Source organism: Pleurodeles waltl, chromosome 1_1, assembly GCF_031143425.1.
Source record: "Pleurodeles waltl isolate 20211129_DDA chromosome 1_1, aPleWal1.hap1.20221129, whole genome shotgun sequence".
NCBI classification, from domain to species: domain Eukaryota; kingdom Metazoa; phylum Chordata; class Amphibia; order Caudata; family Salamandridae; genus Pleurodeles; species Pleurodeles waltl.
This window is the reverse complement of record NC_090436.1, coordinates 864,433,897-864,451,892: the sequence shown is the minus strand read 5'-3', so window position 1 is coordinate 864,451,892 and position 17,996 is coordinate 864,433,897. Positions and strand designations below refer to the sequence as shown.

The 17,996-nt window shown below is 47.3% G+C and overlaps 1 protein-coding gene across 1 annotated transcript in view; it reads right to left on the bottom strand.

Annotated features, from left to right (window-relative positions):
* The window catches only part of SLC28A3 (solute carrier family 28 member 3), a 281,213-nt gene extending 263,472 nt beyond the window's left edge, over window positions 1-17,741 (bottom strand). The window contains exon 1 of the mRNA XM_069229756.1: window positions 17,615-17,741. Coding sequence (XP_069085857.1) covers window positions 17,615-17,680 — 66 coding nt within the window. The 5' untranslated portion in view covers window positions 17,681-17,741. The remainder of the gene's footprint in view (window positions 1-17,614) is intronic.
* Between the last annotated feature and the right edge of the window lie 255 nt (window positions 17,742-17,996).

The window sequence follows — 17,996 nt, the reverse complement described above, 5'->3', positions numbered from 1 at the left end:
ACTAGAGGTGGCCAGGACCTGTAAATCAAATGCTACTAGTGGGACTGCGGCACTGGCTGCACCACCCACATTAATAGCCCTTTAAACATGGCTCAGACCTGCCACTGCAGTGTCTGTGTGGGGGCTTTTAAATTTAAAGTTCGACATGGCATGTGTACCAACTTGCCAGGCCTAAACCTTTTCTTTTTATACATGTAAGGCACCCCTAAGGTACTCCCCAGCTAGCACCATGGGCAGGGTGCAGTGTATGTTAAAGGTGGGATGTGTACTGATGTGTTTTACATGTCCTAACAGTGAAATACTGCTAAACTCAGTTTTCACGGTTTCAAGGCCTATCTATCTCACAGGTTAGCATGGGGGCTGCCTTTAAATTTCCTTAAAGTGCAGCTTCACTTTGAGAGCAGATAGGAATACAGAGTTGGGGTCTCTGAACTCACAATTTAAAAATGCATATGTTAGTGAAGTTGGTTGTTGGATTGCTAGTTTGAAAATGTCACTTTTAGAAAGTAGGCATTTTCTTGCATAAACCATTCTGTGACTCTGCCTGTTTGTGGAATTCCTGTCTGTGTCAGACTGACAGTTGGGCTGTTTGTGAATCTCCTCTAGACAGTGGCACAAAGGGAGCTGTGGTGTATCCTGCATATCCTTATGAGCCATCTGAGCTTGAGTGGAGGGAGGAGTGGTCACTTACACCTGAATGGGCTGTGCCTGCCCTCACACAATGCAGTCCCCAACCCCCTGGTGTGTGTCAGGGGCCTGGCCTGGGCAAGACAGGATCTTGTGAACAACAGAGACTTTCCTTTGAAGTTTGCCTACTTCAAAGACAGAACGGGGTATAAGTAGTGAACCATAAACCCCAAACTTTAGATCACTTCTGGAACCAAGAGGCACCTCTGCCAAGGAGAAGAGCTGAAGAGCTGAGGAGAAGTGCTGTTCCAGCCTGTGACTGTGCTTTGTTGGGCTATCCTGCAGTTGCTGATTCTGCCTGTGAAAGGAGACAAAGACTGGACTTTGTTGTGCATTCCTGCTTGAGAAGAATCACCAAGGGCTTGAACTTGCCTCCTGTTTTGAAGTCCTAGGGCAATCAAAGACTTCCTCTGCCAGCATCTGGACTGTCTGCTGAGACTCCTGCCTTGCCAAGTGGTGTCCTATCCAGTTCCTTGGCCCTTGAAAGTTGAAGTTGGCAGAACAAGACCTGAAATCCACACACAGAACGCCATGCGGGGTAATTTTGACTCACCATCTGCCACATGGCTAATAAATGACACACCACCCACTTTGTGGCTGAAATTGGCAATCCACCTGCATCGTGGCTGGGAGATCGAGATATCGCTGCTGGAGAAAACAACGCAACACCTACTTGCAGTTGCTGATAACAACACAAACTCCATGCAGGGCGGTTTTCCAACAACGTGTGACCAGATTTCTCATGCATCGTCCCTCGGCATCAAAGTCATCATGAACCTGTGCGGATCCGAGGTTTCCAGTCTGGAAATCGATGCATCGCTCTCTTGCGAGGGAGAAAAATGACGCATTGTCGACCAGACCGGAGAAGAAAACGAGGCACGGCCTCACTTGCAAGTAAGGAATAGACGCATTGCTGACTTTTCCGATGCACGCTTGCCCGTGCGGCTTTATTTTTTAAGCAAACCAGGTACTTTGTGTAAAATCAACATTTCCATTGTTTTCTAAGGAGTAAGACTCCTATTCTTTTGAAAATTCATTTTTTTACTTGTGTTTGTTTGATTTAGATAAATATTGCCTATTTTTTAAAAACTGGTGTGGTGTCCATTTTGTAGTGTTCTCACTGTATTACTGTGAGCGTTGGTACAAATACTTTACACATTGCTTCTGGGTTAAGCCTTTCTGCTCTTGCCAAGCTACCAAGGGGGCAAGTGGGGGTTAACCAGGTGTGATTCTCCTTTGCCCTGACTAGAGGGAGGGTCCTTGCTTGGACAGGGGGTAACCTGACTGCCAACCAAAGACCCCACTTCTAACATACGTATGCATGTATGCTATAAGGTTTTGGGGTGATTCATAAGATTTACTGGTAGGGGCGTAACTCGGTCAGTAAGATTGAGGGGGGGGGGCGTGTGAGCTTCAGATTTTCCAACCATCGGACTGGCATATAATGTAAAAATACATTATACGGCAAGTAGAGTGCATTGGAGGGGCCTAAGAGGCAGTGGAGAGAGAGAGAGGAATGCAAATTGGTGAAATTACAAATATTTTTGATGACTTTTAAAACTGAGAGGGAGAGAGTGTGTGTGCGTTTTTGTCTGAACGAATCTAAAAATTCTTGGTGAAATCCGTCAGACATCTCCCCATACCCAACTGAAAGCATCTGTAACCAACTATTTATCAATTTATTTATTAGGGGGTTGTACCACCCTACATTCCTCCCTGAAGTAGTTAAGCCCCTGTTTATTGGTAGTCCAGGCCACTCTCTCTCTCTCCTACCCCCTGTCTATTTTGCTGAAGTGCACCTCTTTTACTGCTTTCTGCAGGAACCACTGCCAAACCCAGGTTGGTAATCACATAACCATGAATGGAGCAGAAGGAACCATTTGTGTGCACCCCCAGACTAAGACTAGTGCAGAAGGTCATACTATAGATTGAAAGGTCCAACATCTGGACAAATGTCTGTATCCAAGGGCTCGGCCAGAACCACAGACTTAAACGAAAGAGATGGGCTTCCTGCCCATCCCCGCATCCTGTGTCCTAAGCCACTGGAGAAGCAAGAATGAAGCAACAGCTTTAATTTGCCAGAGGGCTGTCTGGTTCCAACCTACAAAATACAATAGACCTTAAGGGATGTCTGGTATTCTCAAGGAATTCCAGAGTGACAGTGCACATTTTGTTAACTGGTTGTCATTGTAAAACATGTAAGTAAAGTTTTACATGATTGGGGGCACTAGGGTGCCTAGACCCAAGATTGCCGCCACTCGGTGAGGCTCTGCCGACCGGAGGATGTTATCCGGCATTATCCTGCTCCACAGGTGGCGGCCTGCACCCGCAGCTGACTGCTTAGACTGGCCGGACTCCACTGCCTTGAGGGAGCCCCTTTCTGTGTGTGCAGCAGAGGGGATCACACTTGCAGTTGCTGCGGTGCCTGGTGCGGCCCAGAATGACCTGAGGAGGTGGGGACTGGACACCTTGCAGGCTGCGTTTTGAGGGTTCGGGACAGCATGGACCGCACTGCGGCATACTGCTGAAAGACACCCCCTGATTGGTCACCACTTCGGGCTGAGGCCAGTGCCCGTTGATGGCTGCAGACAAACGTGGGGGCTCCACTGCCCTGCGGGAGCCCGCTCCAAAGGATGCAGCTGCAGCGGCTTTACCCGAGGCTGCCGTTATCCTTGGAGTGGCCAGGTGAGGCGTGAGGTGGCCGAAGTCGGCTGATCTTCGGGCCACGGCTTGGGGCACTGTGGACTGCACCACAACAATTCTACTCAGGAGCTCTCAACCTGGCCGAAGCATGATCATTACGAGTAGCACGCGCCCAGCTACTTGGATGTGCGGAAATCATCGACCGCCTTTGGCAACAGGCGCAAAACTTTGAATATTCCATGCAGGTAAAACCACATATCTTACTCAGCCAAAGGCGACCGCCAAGCTGGTTAAAGGTCTCTCCCTGACACTGCCGGGATTGCAGGCCAGGTCTAATGCCACTGACAATGGCCATCTCAGCAAGAATGACTAGGCTATATGACACACTGGATACTGCCCACTCTGCCATTGCTGCCTCAAGCTATCTTGCAGCTGTTGTCCACATGGTCCTATGCTGCTCTTAGTTTTAAGTACTTCAGCTCTGCTCTTAGCTGCTCTTCAGTCAATTTGCTGGCAGATGGGTGTAGCCCGGCTGCCTCTTTACCCTTCAGTCATCCAGCTCTTCCATAGCTGGGAGGGTGACGGAACTCTAAATTGCCCCCTCTGAGATTTCCCCGACTGTACACTATGGTTGACACTTGTTGGTTTAATTGGGTTGGGCGGGCAGCATTCAGTCTGATTCAGGGGCCAAAGTGGGCAGTTGGTGGGTTGGAGACTGGGTTTTTGTTTCTATTTGTGATGAGTTTGCATTCCTTTTTTCCCTTGTTCTGCCTCTACCTCCCCACCTTTGCTCGGAGTGCACACATTATCTCTACCTTATTAGCTTGCCCTCCCCTACGACTCATCGCTTTACCTAATGCTGTCCACGAATGACTTGATATGGCACCTCTTATGTGTGTGACATGGAATGTGAGAGGCTTGAATGATAGGCACAAAGCTCACCTGGTGCTGGAATACTTACAGCACAAACAACAGATGATGGACGGAATGCAGAGCAAATCAAACACTCACCCCCAGTCACAGATCTGGGTTTAATCCATCAGTTCTTTTGCTTGCCATGCCATTCCAGTTTGGACACAGCCGTATGCAAATCAGTCTTGACCCTGTTCCCTATGGAAACAGTCCAGCCCGAACTGCCAGGCCAAGTCCTCCCTGAACCAGAAACATGCATCCTGGGCTCAGTTTCAGGGTATCACCATTCATCAGCCAGGCTAGCTTGAATCTGGTGGCATAGCAAGCATGGGACCCACGTCTGGGCATAGCCTTCCCACTTGGGGTGACAAATGCAAAAACAACAGATGACAGACAGAATGCAGAACAAATCAAGCATTCACCCCCAGTCACAGATCTGGGTTTAATCCATCAGTTTTTTTGCTTGCCATGCCATTCCAGTTTGGACCCAGCAATATGCAAATCAGTTTTGACCCTGTTCCCCATGGGAACAGTCCAGCCCGAACTGCCAGGCCAGGTCCTCCCTGAACCAGAAACAAACATCCTGGGACTGGTTTCAGGGTATCACCCTTCATCAGCTAGGCTACCTTGAATCTGATGACATAGCAAGCACGAGACCCACGTCTGGGCATACCCTTCCTACTTGGGGCAACAAATGCAAAAACAGCAGTTGATGAACAGAATGCAGAACAAATCAATCATTCACCCACAGTCACAGATATGGGTTAAATCCTTAAATTTTTTTGCTAGCCATGCCCTTCCAGTTTGGACCCAGCCATATGCAAATCAATCTTCACCCTGTTCCCCCAAGGGAACAGTCCAGCCCAAACTGCCAGGCCAGATCCTCCCTGAACCAGAAACAAGCATCCTGGGACCGGTTTCAGGGTATCATTCATCATCCTCCAAGCTAGCTTGAATCTGGTGGCATAGCAAGCACGGGACCCACGTCTGGGCATACCCTTCCCACTTGGGGCGACAAATGCAAAAATAACAGATAATGGACGGAATGCAGAGCAAATCAAACATTTAACCCAGTCACAGATCTGGGTTTAATCCATCAGTTTTTTTCATGCCCTGCCATTCCAATTTGAACCCAGCCATATGCAAATCAGTCTTGACCCTGTTCCCCATTGGAACAGTCCAGCCTGAACTGCCAGGCCAGGTCCTCCCTGAACCAGAAACAAGCATCCTGGGACCGGTTTCAAAGGTATCACCCTTCATCAGCCAGGCTAGCTTGAATCTGGTGGCATAGCAAGCACGGAACCCACGTCTGGGCATACCCTTCCCACAAATGCAAAAACAGCAGATAATGGACGGAATGCAGAGGAAATCAAGCATTCACCCCCAGTCACAGATGTGGGTTTAATCCATCAGTTTGGGTTTAATCCATCAGCAGCATAGCGTAGATGTTAGGCCTGTCAGTTCTTTCAGTGGTTTCACCTGTCTTTTTGGCTTCTAACCAGTGCCGGCTTTAGCGGTGGTGACGCTCTGTGCGACAATCTTTTTTGGTGCGCGACAATCTTTTTTGGTGCCCCCCACCCCATGACCACCTCCTTGGATTCACTCACTACCACCCGGCAAATGTGCCTCTCATCTCTCCATAGCCCAGTGTCGTAAAAAAGGCCCCTCATCTCCTGTAGTGCAGGGGGGCCCCTCTCATCATAGTACACAGTGCAGGGGCGGCAGGCCCCTGACTGGGTCCAGGGAGGAGGGAGCCCCCTACAGGAACTTTGCAGTGAGAGGTCCTTCCGTTTCATTAGGCCACTGCCTTAGCCCCCCTTTCGCATACATTCATTTTTTTTACAGGACCTGTAAATGCTAGCTTTACTAATCCACTCAGCTATCCACATAAAATATAGTTCTGTTCTTTGCAGCAGGCATATTAACCCTGTGCGCCACTTTATGGTAAGTCAAAGCTGCACTAGACAAAACTCCCATCTCTCTCCCTAGTAGGAACATTAATCACAAAATGTTTCTTAACATTTTAATTGTTTCCTAAATGCTGGATGGATAAGAAACTTTTCAGCTGGTGCTTTTAAATTGCAAGTTTCTTATGTTATTGCTAAACATTGCCCCCTGAGGTCAGCTCCCTGTGCGGCCGCACTGCTCGCAGCACCGTAGAGCTGGCCCTGCTTCTAACCTCCATTTATGATCCTGTGCTGAACTTCGATTTTGCTGGCTTTAGAACTCTGGGTACTTTACCATTGTTGACCGGTGCTAAAGTGCAAGTGCTCTCTCTACTAACTTGGGTTGGTGATTGGTTTTCTCCATGATTGGCGTATTTGATTTACTAGTAAGTCCCTAGTAAAGTTCACTAGATGTGCCCTGGGCCTGTAAATCAAATGTCACTAGTGGGCCTGCAGCACTGATCGTGTCACCCACATGAATAGCCCTGTAAACATGTCTCAGACCTGCCACTGCAGTGTCTGTGTGTGCAGTTTTAAACTGCCAGTTCGACCTGGCAAGAGCACCCGCTTGTCGGCCCAAGCCCTCCCTTTTACGACATGTAGGTCACCCATAAGGTAGGCCCGTGGCAGCCCCATGGGGAGGGTGCAGTGTATTTAAAAGGTAAGGTATGCATTAGTGTTTTTTACATGCCCTGATAGTGAAATACTTCTAAATTTGTTTTTCATTATTGCAGGGCCTATCTCTCCCATAGCGCAACATGGTTATTGCCTTGAAATATCTCTTATGTGCAGTTTCCCATTGGGAGCAGATAGAGGTTTAGTGGTTGTGGTCTCTGAACTCACAATTTAAAAATACATCTTTTAGTGAAGTTGTATTTTAGATTGTAAGTTAGAAGATCCCACTTTTAGAAAGTGGGCATTTTCTTGCTTAACCATTCTGTGCCTGTGCCTGGCAGTGGAATACATCTCTGAGCAGACTGACAGTTGGGCTGTTTGTGAATTCACTCTAGACGGTCACATAAAGGGAACTGAGGTATGTCCTGCATATCTTGATGGATCTTCCTGGGCTAGAGTGGAGAGAGAAGCTGACACTTGCACCTGAACAGGGCTGTGCCTGTCCTTACACAAAGCAGTCTCCAACCCCCTAGAGTTGGCCTGTGGCCAGGACAGAGAGCGGCAGGGTCTTGTGCACTACAAAGACTTTCCTTTGACGTTTGTCTACTTCAAAGGCAGAAATGAGTATAAGTATTGGACAGCTGACCCCCCAACTTCAGAACACTTCTGGACTGAGGACATTCTGCCAGAGAGAAGAGCTGGATGCTTGAGAAGGACCTGCCACTCTGCCTGTTGCTTTGCTGTGCTGGCCTGCTGCTGCTACTTCCGTCATGGGAGTTAAAAAACTGGACTTTGCTTTCTACATCCTGCTTTCCAAGGTCCTCTAAAGGCTTGAACTGAGCTGGCATCCTGTTGTGAAGTCCCAGGGACATCAAAGATTTCTTCCAGTGTCTGCACTCTTCTGCTGAGAGTCCTGACTTTCCAAGGCGTGCCAAATCCAGTCCCTGGGCCCCTGGAAGTGGAAGCTGTTGACCTAAAGAAAAATCCACACAACGCGGCCATTGCAGCAGAAAAATGTATGCAGCACCTGCACCCCAGCTGAAAATCGACGCAGCACCGGTAAAATCAATGTATCGCCTGCTTCAGTGTGGATCCATCATTGCCATGTATTTGGATTTTCTATGCATCGTCTGTAGGCGTCAAATCTTCAACATCAGCGCAAGGAATTGAGGCTGCGTGGACGAAAATCAAAACATCATTGTCCTGCGGGTAAATAATTGATGCATCACCTATCCGGCGGGGAAATAATCAACGCATGTCCTCACCTGTGAGTAAGGAACCAAGGTACTGCTATGTTTTCTGATGCATTACCTCTACTGTGGCTTTATTTTTGACGCATACCAGATACTTTGTACTAAAAATGCATCAATTGATTCCTATGGGCTAACACACATTTAACTTTAAAAATTGACATATTTTCTTGTGAATGTTGGCTTTTTGTTGTTTTCTTCTTGTTTTACTCAGATAAATATTGGCTCTTTTTCTAAACTGGTGTGGATTCTTTTTGTGGTGTTCTCAGTGTGTTACTGTGTGTGTGTGTGTGTGTGTGTGTGTATATACAAATACTTTACACATTGCCTCTGAGATAAGCCTGGCTGCTCATGCCAAGTTACCAAGGGGGTGATCAGGGGTTATTTTAGGAGTGTCATCCCCTTACCATGACTACAGGGAGGGTCCCTACTTGGACAGGGTGTAAACTGACTGCCATCTAGAGACCCCATTTATAAAAGCAGATATCAGTTTTTTATGAGAACTATACCTGACGGAACATACACTAGGTTGTCTGAGGGTGCTTTAGATTGGTGAACAGTACATAGCACACTACTCTAATTATGCCTAGGGAGTTGCAATATTCCTCTATAGGGGCCTCCCCAGGCATATCAGCCAGTCCCTTTGTGACAAGCATGTTCGGTATGTGATTCTATCCGGCATGCTCCAGGGTCATCCGCTTAAACGTCTTTCTGTCTACGCCCCCAAAGTGGATGATCTGAATTTTTTGCTGAGGTGTGGCTCCCTTAGGCCTGGAGCTGTACTGTTATGGGGGTTAACGGGGACTTTAATGTAGTTCTCGACCCCCAGGTGGATCGATCCAGCACCACTAGGCGCCCCCACCCTGGAGCTGCTTACTTACTGTATACTATTATGGTTGATAATAATCTAGTGACCCTGCGGAGACTTCGCCATGTCAGCGGTCAGGAAGGTACGTGCATAACGTCTGCCCAGCAGGCCTGGTCACGTATTGACTTCCGGCTGGTCTTCCCGGCACTTGGTGACGTGGACTGATGAAGTGCTACATATGCCCTGCACGTTGTCCAATCACGCTTTGGTTCTGCTCAGGTTTTCCCCTCATAGCTTCGAGCCTTGTGCCTTCCCATGGCATTTCCCGGCTGGAGCATTGCACGACCTGGTGATCTGAGAAGAGTTTAGGGTGTTGATTGTGGAGTTTTTCACTCTCAACACCAGCTCCGTTGAGTCCAGCTCTACTTTTTAGGAAGCTTTCAAGATAGTCATCCGCAGGCGTGAATCTCAAAGCAGGCCAGAGTGCTATGCGCCTTCTTCGGTGACCTGGCGCACCTTGATTGGAGATGCAGGCTCTTGGGCTCCAGATCTACATGACTCTTGCTGATAACTCCAAGCAAGCTGAATGACTTTGAGGAAGCCGTGCACAGGGAGGTGCATTACCTGGGCAGAGAAGCTCGGGCTCGGCATTATAGGGAGGGTGACAGAAAGGGCAGGATTCTTGCCAATATACTTCGTAAGCCCTGGGCTAATGATTATATTGTTGAGCTGAGGAATGAGAGAAACAGGGTTGTGAAGGGAAGGAGGTGGTTCAATCAAAAATGGCTAATTTTTATACTGCATTATATCAGATGACCCAGGAAACTGCCCCTCCGGCCCTAACCTCCTTTTCGACTCATTGCAATTGCTGTGGCTCAGTGATGCACAACATCAGTTCTTCGATGAGCCATTTACAGCTGAAGACATCATCCAGGTGATAGGCGCAATGCCGGCCAACAAGGCCTGGTTCGGATGGACTTCATGCTGCATTCTACAAGGAGTTTGCTCCGCTTCTGACCCTGCACCTTTTGACCATGTATGAGGAGTCCTTGGAGAGAGGGATGCTGCCTCCCTCTCTCTTTGAGGCACTCAATATTACCATCCTAAAACCTGATAAAGACCTGCAGAAATGCAACTCCTACAGACCGTTATCCATGATCAACGTGGATAACAAAATCCTTGCCTAATTGATTGCCTCCAGACTTCTGCCACAGCTGCCGCATTTAGCCCGACCATATCAGTCTGGCTTTGTCCATGGACGCTCCACCTCCCACAATCTCAGAACCATTTATGCTCTGCAGCACACCATCGAGCCCTGCCTCAGTGTGGCTGAGATCCTCCTGGATGCCACTAATGCATTTGATTCACTTGGATGGCTGTACCTATTTGCTCTGCTATCCCGACTGGGCCTCAGTCTTAAGTTTGTTAAACTTATTCATCTCCTGAATACCGAACCGGTGGCCTGCCTTTGTATAAATGGTCTGATCACCCCTCCTTTTTCGGTATGTCCTGGCACTGGACAGGGTTGCCCCCGTCACCCATCCTGTTTGCCATTGCGATGGAACGCTTGCTGCTCACCTCCGGAACATCACTCTCAGCACGGATTGGCCTTTACACCCTGAGTGCTGCTGGTTTCTATGTACGCTGATGATGTCACTTTATACGTAGAACAATCCCATGTCAATTTAGATCCCATGATCTGGAACTGTATCCGATATGGCGGTCTTTCCAGAATTCGTATTAACTGGATAAAGCTGGTTATCTTTCTTCTTACAGCAGCTACCCAAGAGGTGACCTCAGCTTTCCCCCTAAGATGGGTAACTGCACCAGTTAAGTATCTTGAGTTTAGCTCAGCCATGACCTGGACATACTGTGAAGTCTCAATTACGGTCGTCTGATGAACTGGCTAAAGAAGCGGTGGAGGCCTGGTAACGACACCCTCTCTCTATGGCCAGCAGACTGGCCCGTGCCAAGATGCTGATTTTCCCTAAATGTCTTTATCTGTTCATTAATCTACCATTTCCATTAGAATTATACTTCCTGCGCTGGCTCCGCTCTCTCTTGGTGACATTGGCATGGGCCCAGAGACAACCCAGCATTGCTTGGGAAATGTTCTCCCTTCCATTTGCCAGCACCGGACATGAACTTTTATTACTTGAGCACACAAGTGCACTTCGCTCATTATTGGCTGTACCCAGTTCATGGTGCAGACAGTGCCCGAACATGATCGTGCCTCCCCATGGTGCCTTAGTGTAGGGATGATCCAATCCTGAAACGTTCCAGGGCTGAGATGCACACAATGGGCTGCACGGTGTGGGCATGGGATAAGCTGAGGGAGAGAGTTCAACTTGATGTTCTCTTCTGCCCCTCTGCCCCTCTGATAGGTCACCATGTGATTCCCATTACACAGGATGCTGGCACCAGAACTAGATTATACAAATTACATCTTCGGACCATGGGGGACATCTAGCCGGATGGTTTCTTTATCACTCCAAAACAGGCCCTCCAGGGACCTGACTTCTCCACACCAGACATGTTTACTTACTTATAGCTGCGAGCTTCCATCCGGGAATTGCACAAATCATTTCCCACTACACCTCCCACCTTCAATGCTCTAGAGGCCTTTATGATGAATCTATTCGCGAGAAGACTCTTACTAGAATATATACTGAAATGCAGGGGACAGCCTCGGTGCAAACACCCTGTACCCGTCAGGTGTGGTCTGATGTGCTTGACGCCCCCATTTCCGAGGAGCAATGGAACTTTTGCTGCGCCTAAACAAGGGCGCTCTTCACTAATTATCACCTGTGCTTGGCCCACTTCAAATAACTCTACATGTTATATCGAACTCCAGAACGCCTGCATAAGATGGGGCTCCTGGATGAGGTGTGCTGCATATGGTGCTCAGCGCCTTGCGCTGATTTCCTACACTGCTTCGGATTGCCCGGATGTGAAGAAGTTTTGGAATTTGTTTTTTTACGCTATTGATGAGATGATTGATTTGCAAATGGAGCACACACCCCTACTTCCCTTGTTGGGTCATGGCAAAGATATCCCCCCGAGTGTCACAAACTAACTGCCCTCCTGCTGCTGTTGGCTAAGAGGCAGGTGGCAATGCACTGGGGGCACCACCCTGTGTCACTGAAAGACACATGGTTTAAAGATGTGGTGTACTGTCAAGACAATTTACCGACTTGTTGGGAATTAATGCCGATGAGATCGCGCCCTATGACATTTGGGGCCAGATGTAGCAAAGGGTTTTTCCCATTCTATGTCAATGGGAAAATGTGTTCGTACATATGGCCCTTGGTCCCCTTTGGTGGGATACCTCGCCTGGGTTGATAGTGATGGAGAAGACAAGGCCTCTGCAGGCCGGGAGTCGTAATTGTATCCGATGTGTGTTGGAATCCGCTGAGTCATTGTCGGTCCCACTATAGTCTGCACATATGTTGACTGTCTCATATGACAATATTGACAATACTGCAGTTCCTATAATGGCTGTTCTCTGAACCACTTTGCGCTTTGAGATACCCCTCCCCCTCTGTTTCCTACTGCTTTCCTTCTACCTTTGCTGTGATTGTATTGGGCAAGTTATGGCATTTTGCTGCAGGTTTTTTTCCTGACTGCACTACATGACTGGATGTCCTAATTGTATAATGTGTTGCCTATATACCTCCCTGTGTAACCTTCTTCCAAACTTCAATAAAAAAAATGTTTTTAAAAATGTTTAAATTGATGGGTTAACTCCAACACATTGTGCACAACCTTAATTCCTTAATTCTGTGTAGACCAGCTGCCATTGTTAATGAACATAGGCGGACCGCTTTGCCTCTTTATTTGGAAGAGCTCTGTGTAGCTGCACAGTTATATACAGAGAAATGCTAGATAACACAAAAATGAGCATAGCGTGGCTGTCTTCCTTGAGAAATTGAAAGTAGATTCCAAGATTGAGGAAGAGTTTATGTCTGCTGAATCATGAAGAAGAGAAGACAGTGGCATGTTGAGGATCTGATTGATGTCACTTACTTCATCCCAGAACAGGCGTTCATCTGTCCACTGCGCTGATTGTAGGAACTTTGGGCCAGATGTACGAACACATTTTCCCATTGACACAGAATGGGAAAAACCCTTTGCTACATCTGGCCCTTTATGTTCAAAAGAGACTGCACAGTCTGTGAGCCTGCAATTGCTGTCCAAACCGCGTGATGTCATGACATTGAGTGTTCTTTGGGATATATGGAGTGAGAAAAGCAACCACTGCTAAACCACTAGCAAGAAGTGGATTTCTCTCGGTCTAAACCCCATAGGTATCTTTCACCAGCCTCATGTCTGGTGCCAAACCTTTGAATGAGGGAATGGGAGTTGTTGTTCCGCCACACCTACTGCCCATCATCGAGACCCTGGCATCCCATACAATTCACAATGTATATCACAGCACTCCTCTTCTATGATCATAATCCTTTTCCAAGTTGATAAGAGTCATGTCACAATGAAGACACAAACACATATTGGAAATAGCGTGGAGAAAATAATAAAGGTGGGGAAACGATAAATCTCAAAGTACAACTGAACTCAATTAAATAGTAGTGCAGCACATCGTTTGACAGACACCTGGGAAGGTATTGTGCTGTCTAAGCCACTGACATCCCGCCACGGCCAAGGCTCAGTGTACAAGCCACAAGAGCCCTGTGAAACTGGCAGCCTTTGTGCCAGACTACACCCACAAGGGCCTGTATAGTACAGAAGAGAAAACCTCAGCTGAAAACTCTCAAGGCACTTGATACAACAGACAGCACAGATTGAGCACAGCCAGAGTAGCGCTGCTCCTATCTCTGATCTATGGACTGAACTGCGTGTAAATATTCTACCTCACACAACCCTCCATGATTAAGCCTTTGGTGTCTGAACCCGCTACCCTCTAAAGATCATGCCCTAAAAAGAAGGCACCTTTCAATTCCGTGAGCTCCTATTTCTGTATTTTAGCACCTCTAGTGCTTTTGCAACTTTGTGCAGCCCTACAATGAGGGGACCAGGGGGAGCAAAGGTGAAGCCAGTCTCCCCCCGGGTCTTTACATGGAGTGGATCACGGCAAGTAAGATTTAGGTGATAGGACAGGGACAGGAGAATAGGTGGGCGTTTAGGGAAAGTTATATATTAGGGTAGGTCAGGAGTTCAGCCTCTTTGACTGACTCCTTCACCAAGGCAGGGTTAGAAGAGCATTAACCACCCACCCTACATACTTTGAGGTTAGTTTGGAATTTCTCAAGCTACGCCACAGTAGGACAAGGGTTGTGCAACTATGGAGGTCATGGTGTAATTTTGAGGGGGGTGGCGAGTCAGATGCAGGCATATCCACCCTTCGGGGGAGAGGAGTGGAGCACAGAGAATGGAAAGACAGAGTGTAGGGTTTTTGAAACAGGACAAGGAGGCTCTATTGGAGGATGTGCGGTAGGGTAGAGAGAGAGAATAGGTGAATGCAACAGGATGGTGAATGAAAGATGAAAGAATGAAGTCGTAGTATGGGGACTTGGGGGACATTTGATACATCTTGGGAATGGTGTGGGGAAAAGGGGTAGGTCATTAATTTGAGGTTATTTACAAAAGTTTATGTCACATTAAAGTTGATTTCCAGCTGATAACCAATGACCTGAACCTGTCCTAATAAAGTGATCTTTTACGCTTCATCGTGGGTCTGGTGTGTGACGAGACTAAATCAGCTCAGAATCAGCTCTTTTCATGCAGGCAGCAAGAGAGCAACAGCTGAGGGCGAGGCAGGCGGTAGAAGCTGAGGCGGTTGGACTGTTTCTTTAATGGACGTCTACGGCTTTCCTTTTACATTGTTCTAGCTACAGCAGTGGGTGTTGCACAGCACTGGGCCGTAGACCAGGGACCTGGGCTGAATAGGAAGAAGAAAGGGGTATTGCCTGGGATGTCGGTTCTTTAGCGACAATCACTGGGTCTCAGAGGAAACAGCACGTGCAACCAGAAAGACAACATTGAATTGTTTCACTTTGAAAATTAACAATTAGGAGGCCCTTGTCTGCTTGGCATGCAACATAATGTTTTTTTTTTCATTTTCAGTCAAATGTCTGATAGTTTCTTCTGATCAGCTACTGATAAATCTTTTAACTCAGGATCTGATTACGGGTAGCTCCTATCGCATGTGAGAATTATAGCACTTAAAAAAAATCCTACCCGAGGAGTTATGAATGTGTAGGAAGCGATAATCATCGCCTATACCTACTTTTTGGGGAATAACGGATTTTAGAAAACAGTATATTTTGGTGTGGTAAAATCTCAGTAAATACCAATCTTTTTCCCTATGTTAATTTCCAGCAAGTTTCACTTGTCGAAATGTAATGACGGGAGTGAACTTTGCTGCACCGAGCAGGTACAAGATACCGTAAACATTGCATCACTTCTACTTGTGATTCCCTGAGCGAGCAGGTGTTTGCACCCGCATCTTTATTCATTAGGTTGCTGTAGTCGTGACTTGACCGCAGTGACACTCTTCTCGGGAGATAGGAGTGTGCGCGAGGAGAAGGCTGCAGTATGGCAATGTTTTATCAGCCGCATGTAAATAATAACTTCTGCGTTGTTAGCAAACTGACCTTTTCAAATATTTGAAGAAACTCAGCACTGCTGAAATACGGTGGGACCCATTATGAGACCCACAGTATGTGAGGCGTCAGTACCATATCCAGTAAATACAGCTGCGGTGCAGTATGTAACAGATGTGGTGGAACTGATGTCTGTTCCTGGGAGTGACAGATATCATGATAACAGCACTTTTTCAATTATTCTGATCTCTAAATATCGGGATTTTCTGGCATTTCCACATAGCAATTCTGCCAGGACAAATTTTGGGCTGATAAAAAGCCTGTTTTTTGTGCAAGCTAGAATCCTGACCCAAGTGCAGATGTCAGGACATAACCTGCACTCCACATTTTAGTCATAAATTTGTTAACGTGCTCCAAAAACACCACTGAATCTCACACTAGTCTTACTTGCACTAAACAGGAACCCTCATTAAGGACGCTTGGGCCGTCATTATTAATGGCCCTTTAAAGTGCCTATTGTTTCCCCATCCTAGAATTACGGATCCTGGTAGTTCTGGCCGCATGAACGAAAAAACATAGGACGTCAAGATTTCGGGAATTGCAAGCAGGTTTCCTTTATGTTTGTCCATCTCCATGTGAAACACAATAATTTATAATCCTGAAGCGCCCAGTACCGGCACTCGGCCAATCAGAATGTATGGACTATTCATAATGAGATCCCTGCTGTTTAATTAATCTTGTGAGCTTTGACGTCCTATACAGTGAGTTGTTGCCGCTGGTCAGCACCCCCACTCTCAAAACTGCTCCACTCCCACTGGCTGGAGCACTTGTCTGGTGGCTCACACAGTGTGGAAACGACATCATGTATTTGAATTTAGTAATAATAAAACTAACCGCAGTGGAGTTGGCTTCGTTGTCACTGGTGCACAACTCCAGCAGATTCCAGCACCTCCCTGGCTCGTCATGGCCACGCGCCCTTCTCATGTGCCAAGAGCACCAACTGAGCGCTTAATTTGTAAAAGGAAGTGCCGGTGCCAAAGCTCTGATCAGAAGAAAGAGGCCGGTTCAATTAAACGTAGGTGCGTCGAATAGCAAGTCTGCTAGTTTTAAATTCAGCTCATGCCTCTTTAATCCATTCTAAGACACTGACTGCCCATTTATTTAAATTTTGAAGGTTCCTGCTTTCCCTTTGAGACGCATTCGCCGTCTTTCTCTTCTTTCGTCTTTCCGATTTGTATGTGTTTTCTCTCTCGCGCGCTCCAAAAATATCTGTTGAGGAAAAAAAGGGCCGGTGCCCAAAATAAGTGCCGGTGCCCCCACTGGCATCACAGTCCCAAATTAAGCCACTGTGCCAAATCATTCTCTTCAGTTAGATCCTTAGATGCTTTTAGCAGTTTCTGGCACGTACCACTGTTACAAAAGATGATGGTTATATGGTTGTGGGAGTATTAGAAGCGTGTCTTGGCTTATGGCTCAACCTCCTGTCTGTGGTTAGTAAAGCCATGTACAAAGTGAGTGTCGGAAGCAGTCTTTACTGCACACAGGAGAGGAGATGAACTTGCAGTGAAGGGTCGGGGGCACACATCCAGCGCCCACTCACCTTTCCCTTCGGTGGTCTGTTTGACGGCTCCACTAAGAAGCATTTAATTCATCCATCGCTTGCAATGTAAGTCCCTTTGCACTTCCTCTCTCAGTGCGTCGACAGGTATGCATATTGTGCAAGAGATGTTTGAACGGAAACAAGGCGTTTCAGTGTAAACATGCATAGTGTATTGTAATAGTATTTATATAGCGCTTACCACCCCTGACAAGGCGTCGGAGCGCTTTTTGGGGAGGAGCACGCTACTCCGGAATTCAAGAGTGGTGCATTAGTAAAGGAAAATAGGAGTACAGTTTTAGTATTATTGTGAGTTAATTTGCGCAGAGGATATGTGAGTTTGCTAGTATGTTCTCAAAGTTATGATTACTTGCCAACTCGTCCGAACTTGGTGGTCGACATCAGACAGTTTAAGGGAAAAGGGCGTTATTTGAGATTTCTTCCTCTTAAAACTTCCCCCACTTTAGTGCAATGTATTAATAGAGTGATTACATTCCCCAATATGATCGTCTAAATCTCCCTCTGATCTATTCCTAATTAAATCTATGTGCAGCATGCATTCACTGCAAGGGACAACACAGTCACTCAGGTCTCACCTGAAATGCAGTATTGGAGATGCCACCGGCCCAAGGGCCAGGGGTGGATTCCTCTTTCAACTCCATGATGCCTGGCTCGGCGGGTGTGTCTCTCCCGACTCAAGCGCCAGCGCTGTCGCAACCTGTATCAATTGCCTCGCGCCTTCCCAATTCAACAGGTTTATATATGCAGGAAGCCACGCCCGCACTGCACCTCGGTGTAGTCGCTCAGGTGTAAACATTTCCAAATCGGATTCACCCCGGGACACGCAGTGACAAGAGACTCTATGCAGCGGGTTCTTAAAAACACACATGCTACGTACATGGCGTAGCTTGGTCAGTAAATGTGTGTGTGTGCGCGAGCGGGTGGGTGTGTGTGTTGGGGGGTGGAAGGGTCTCAAGA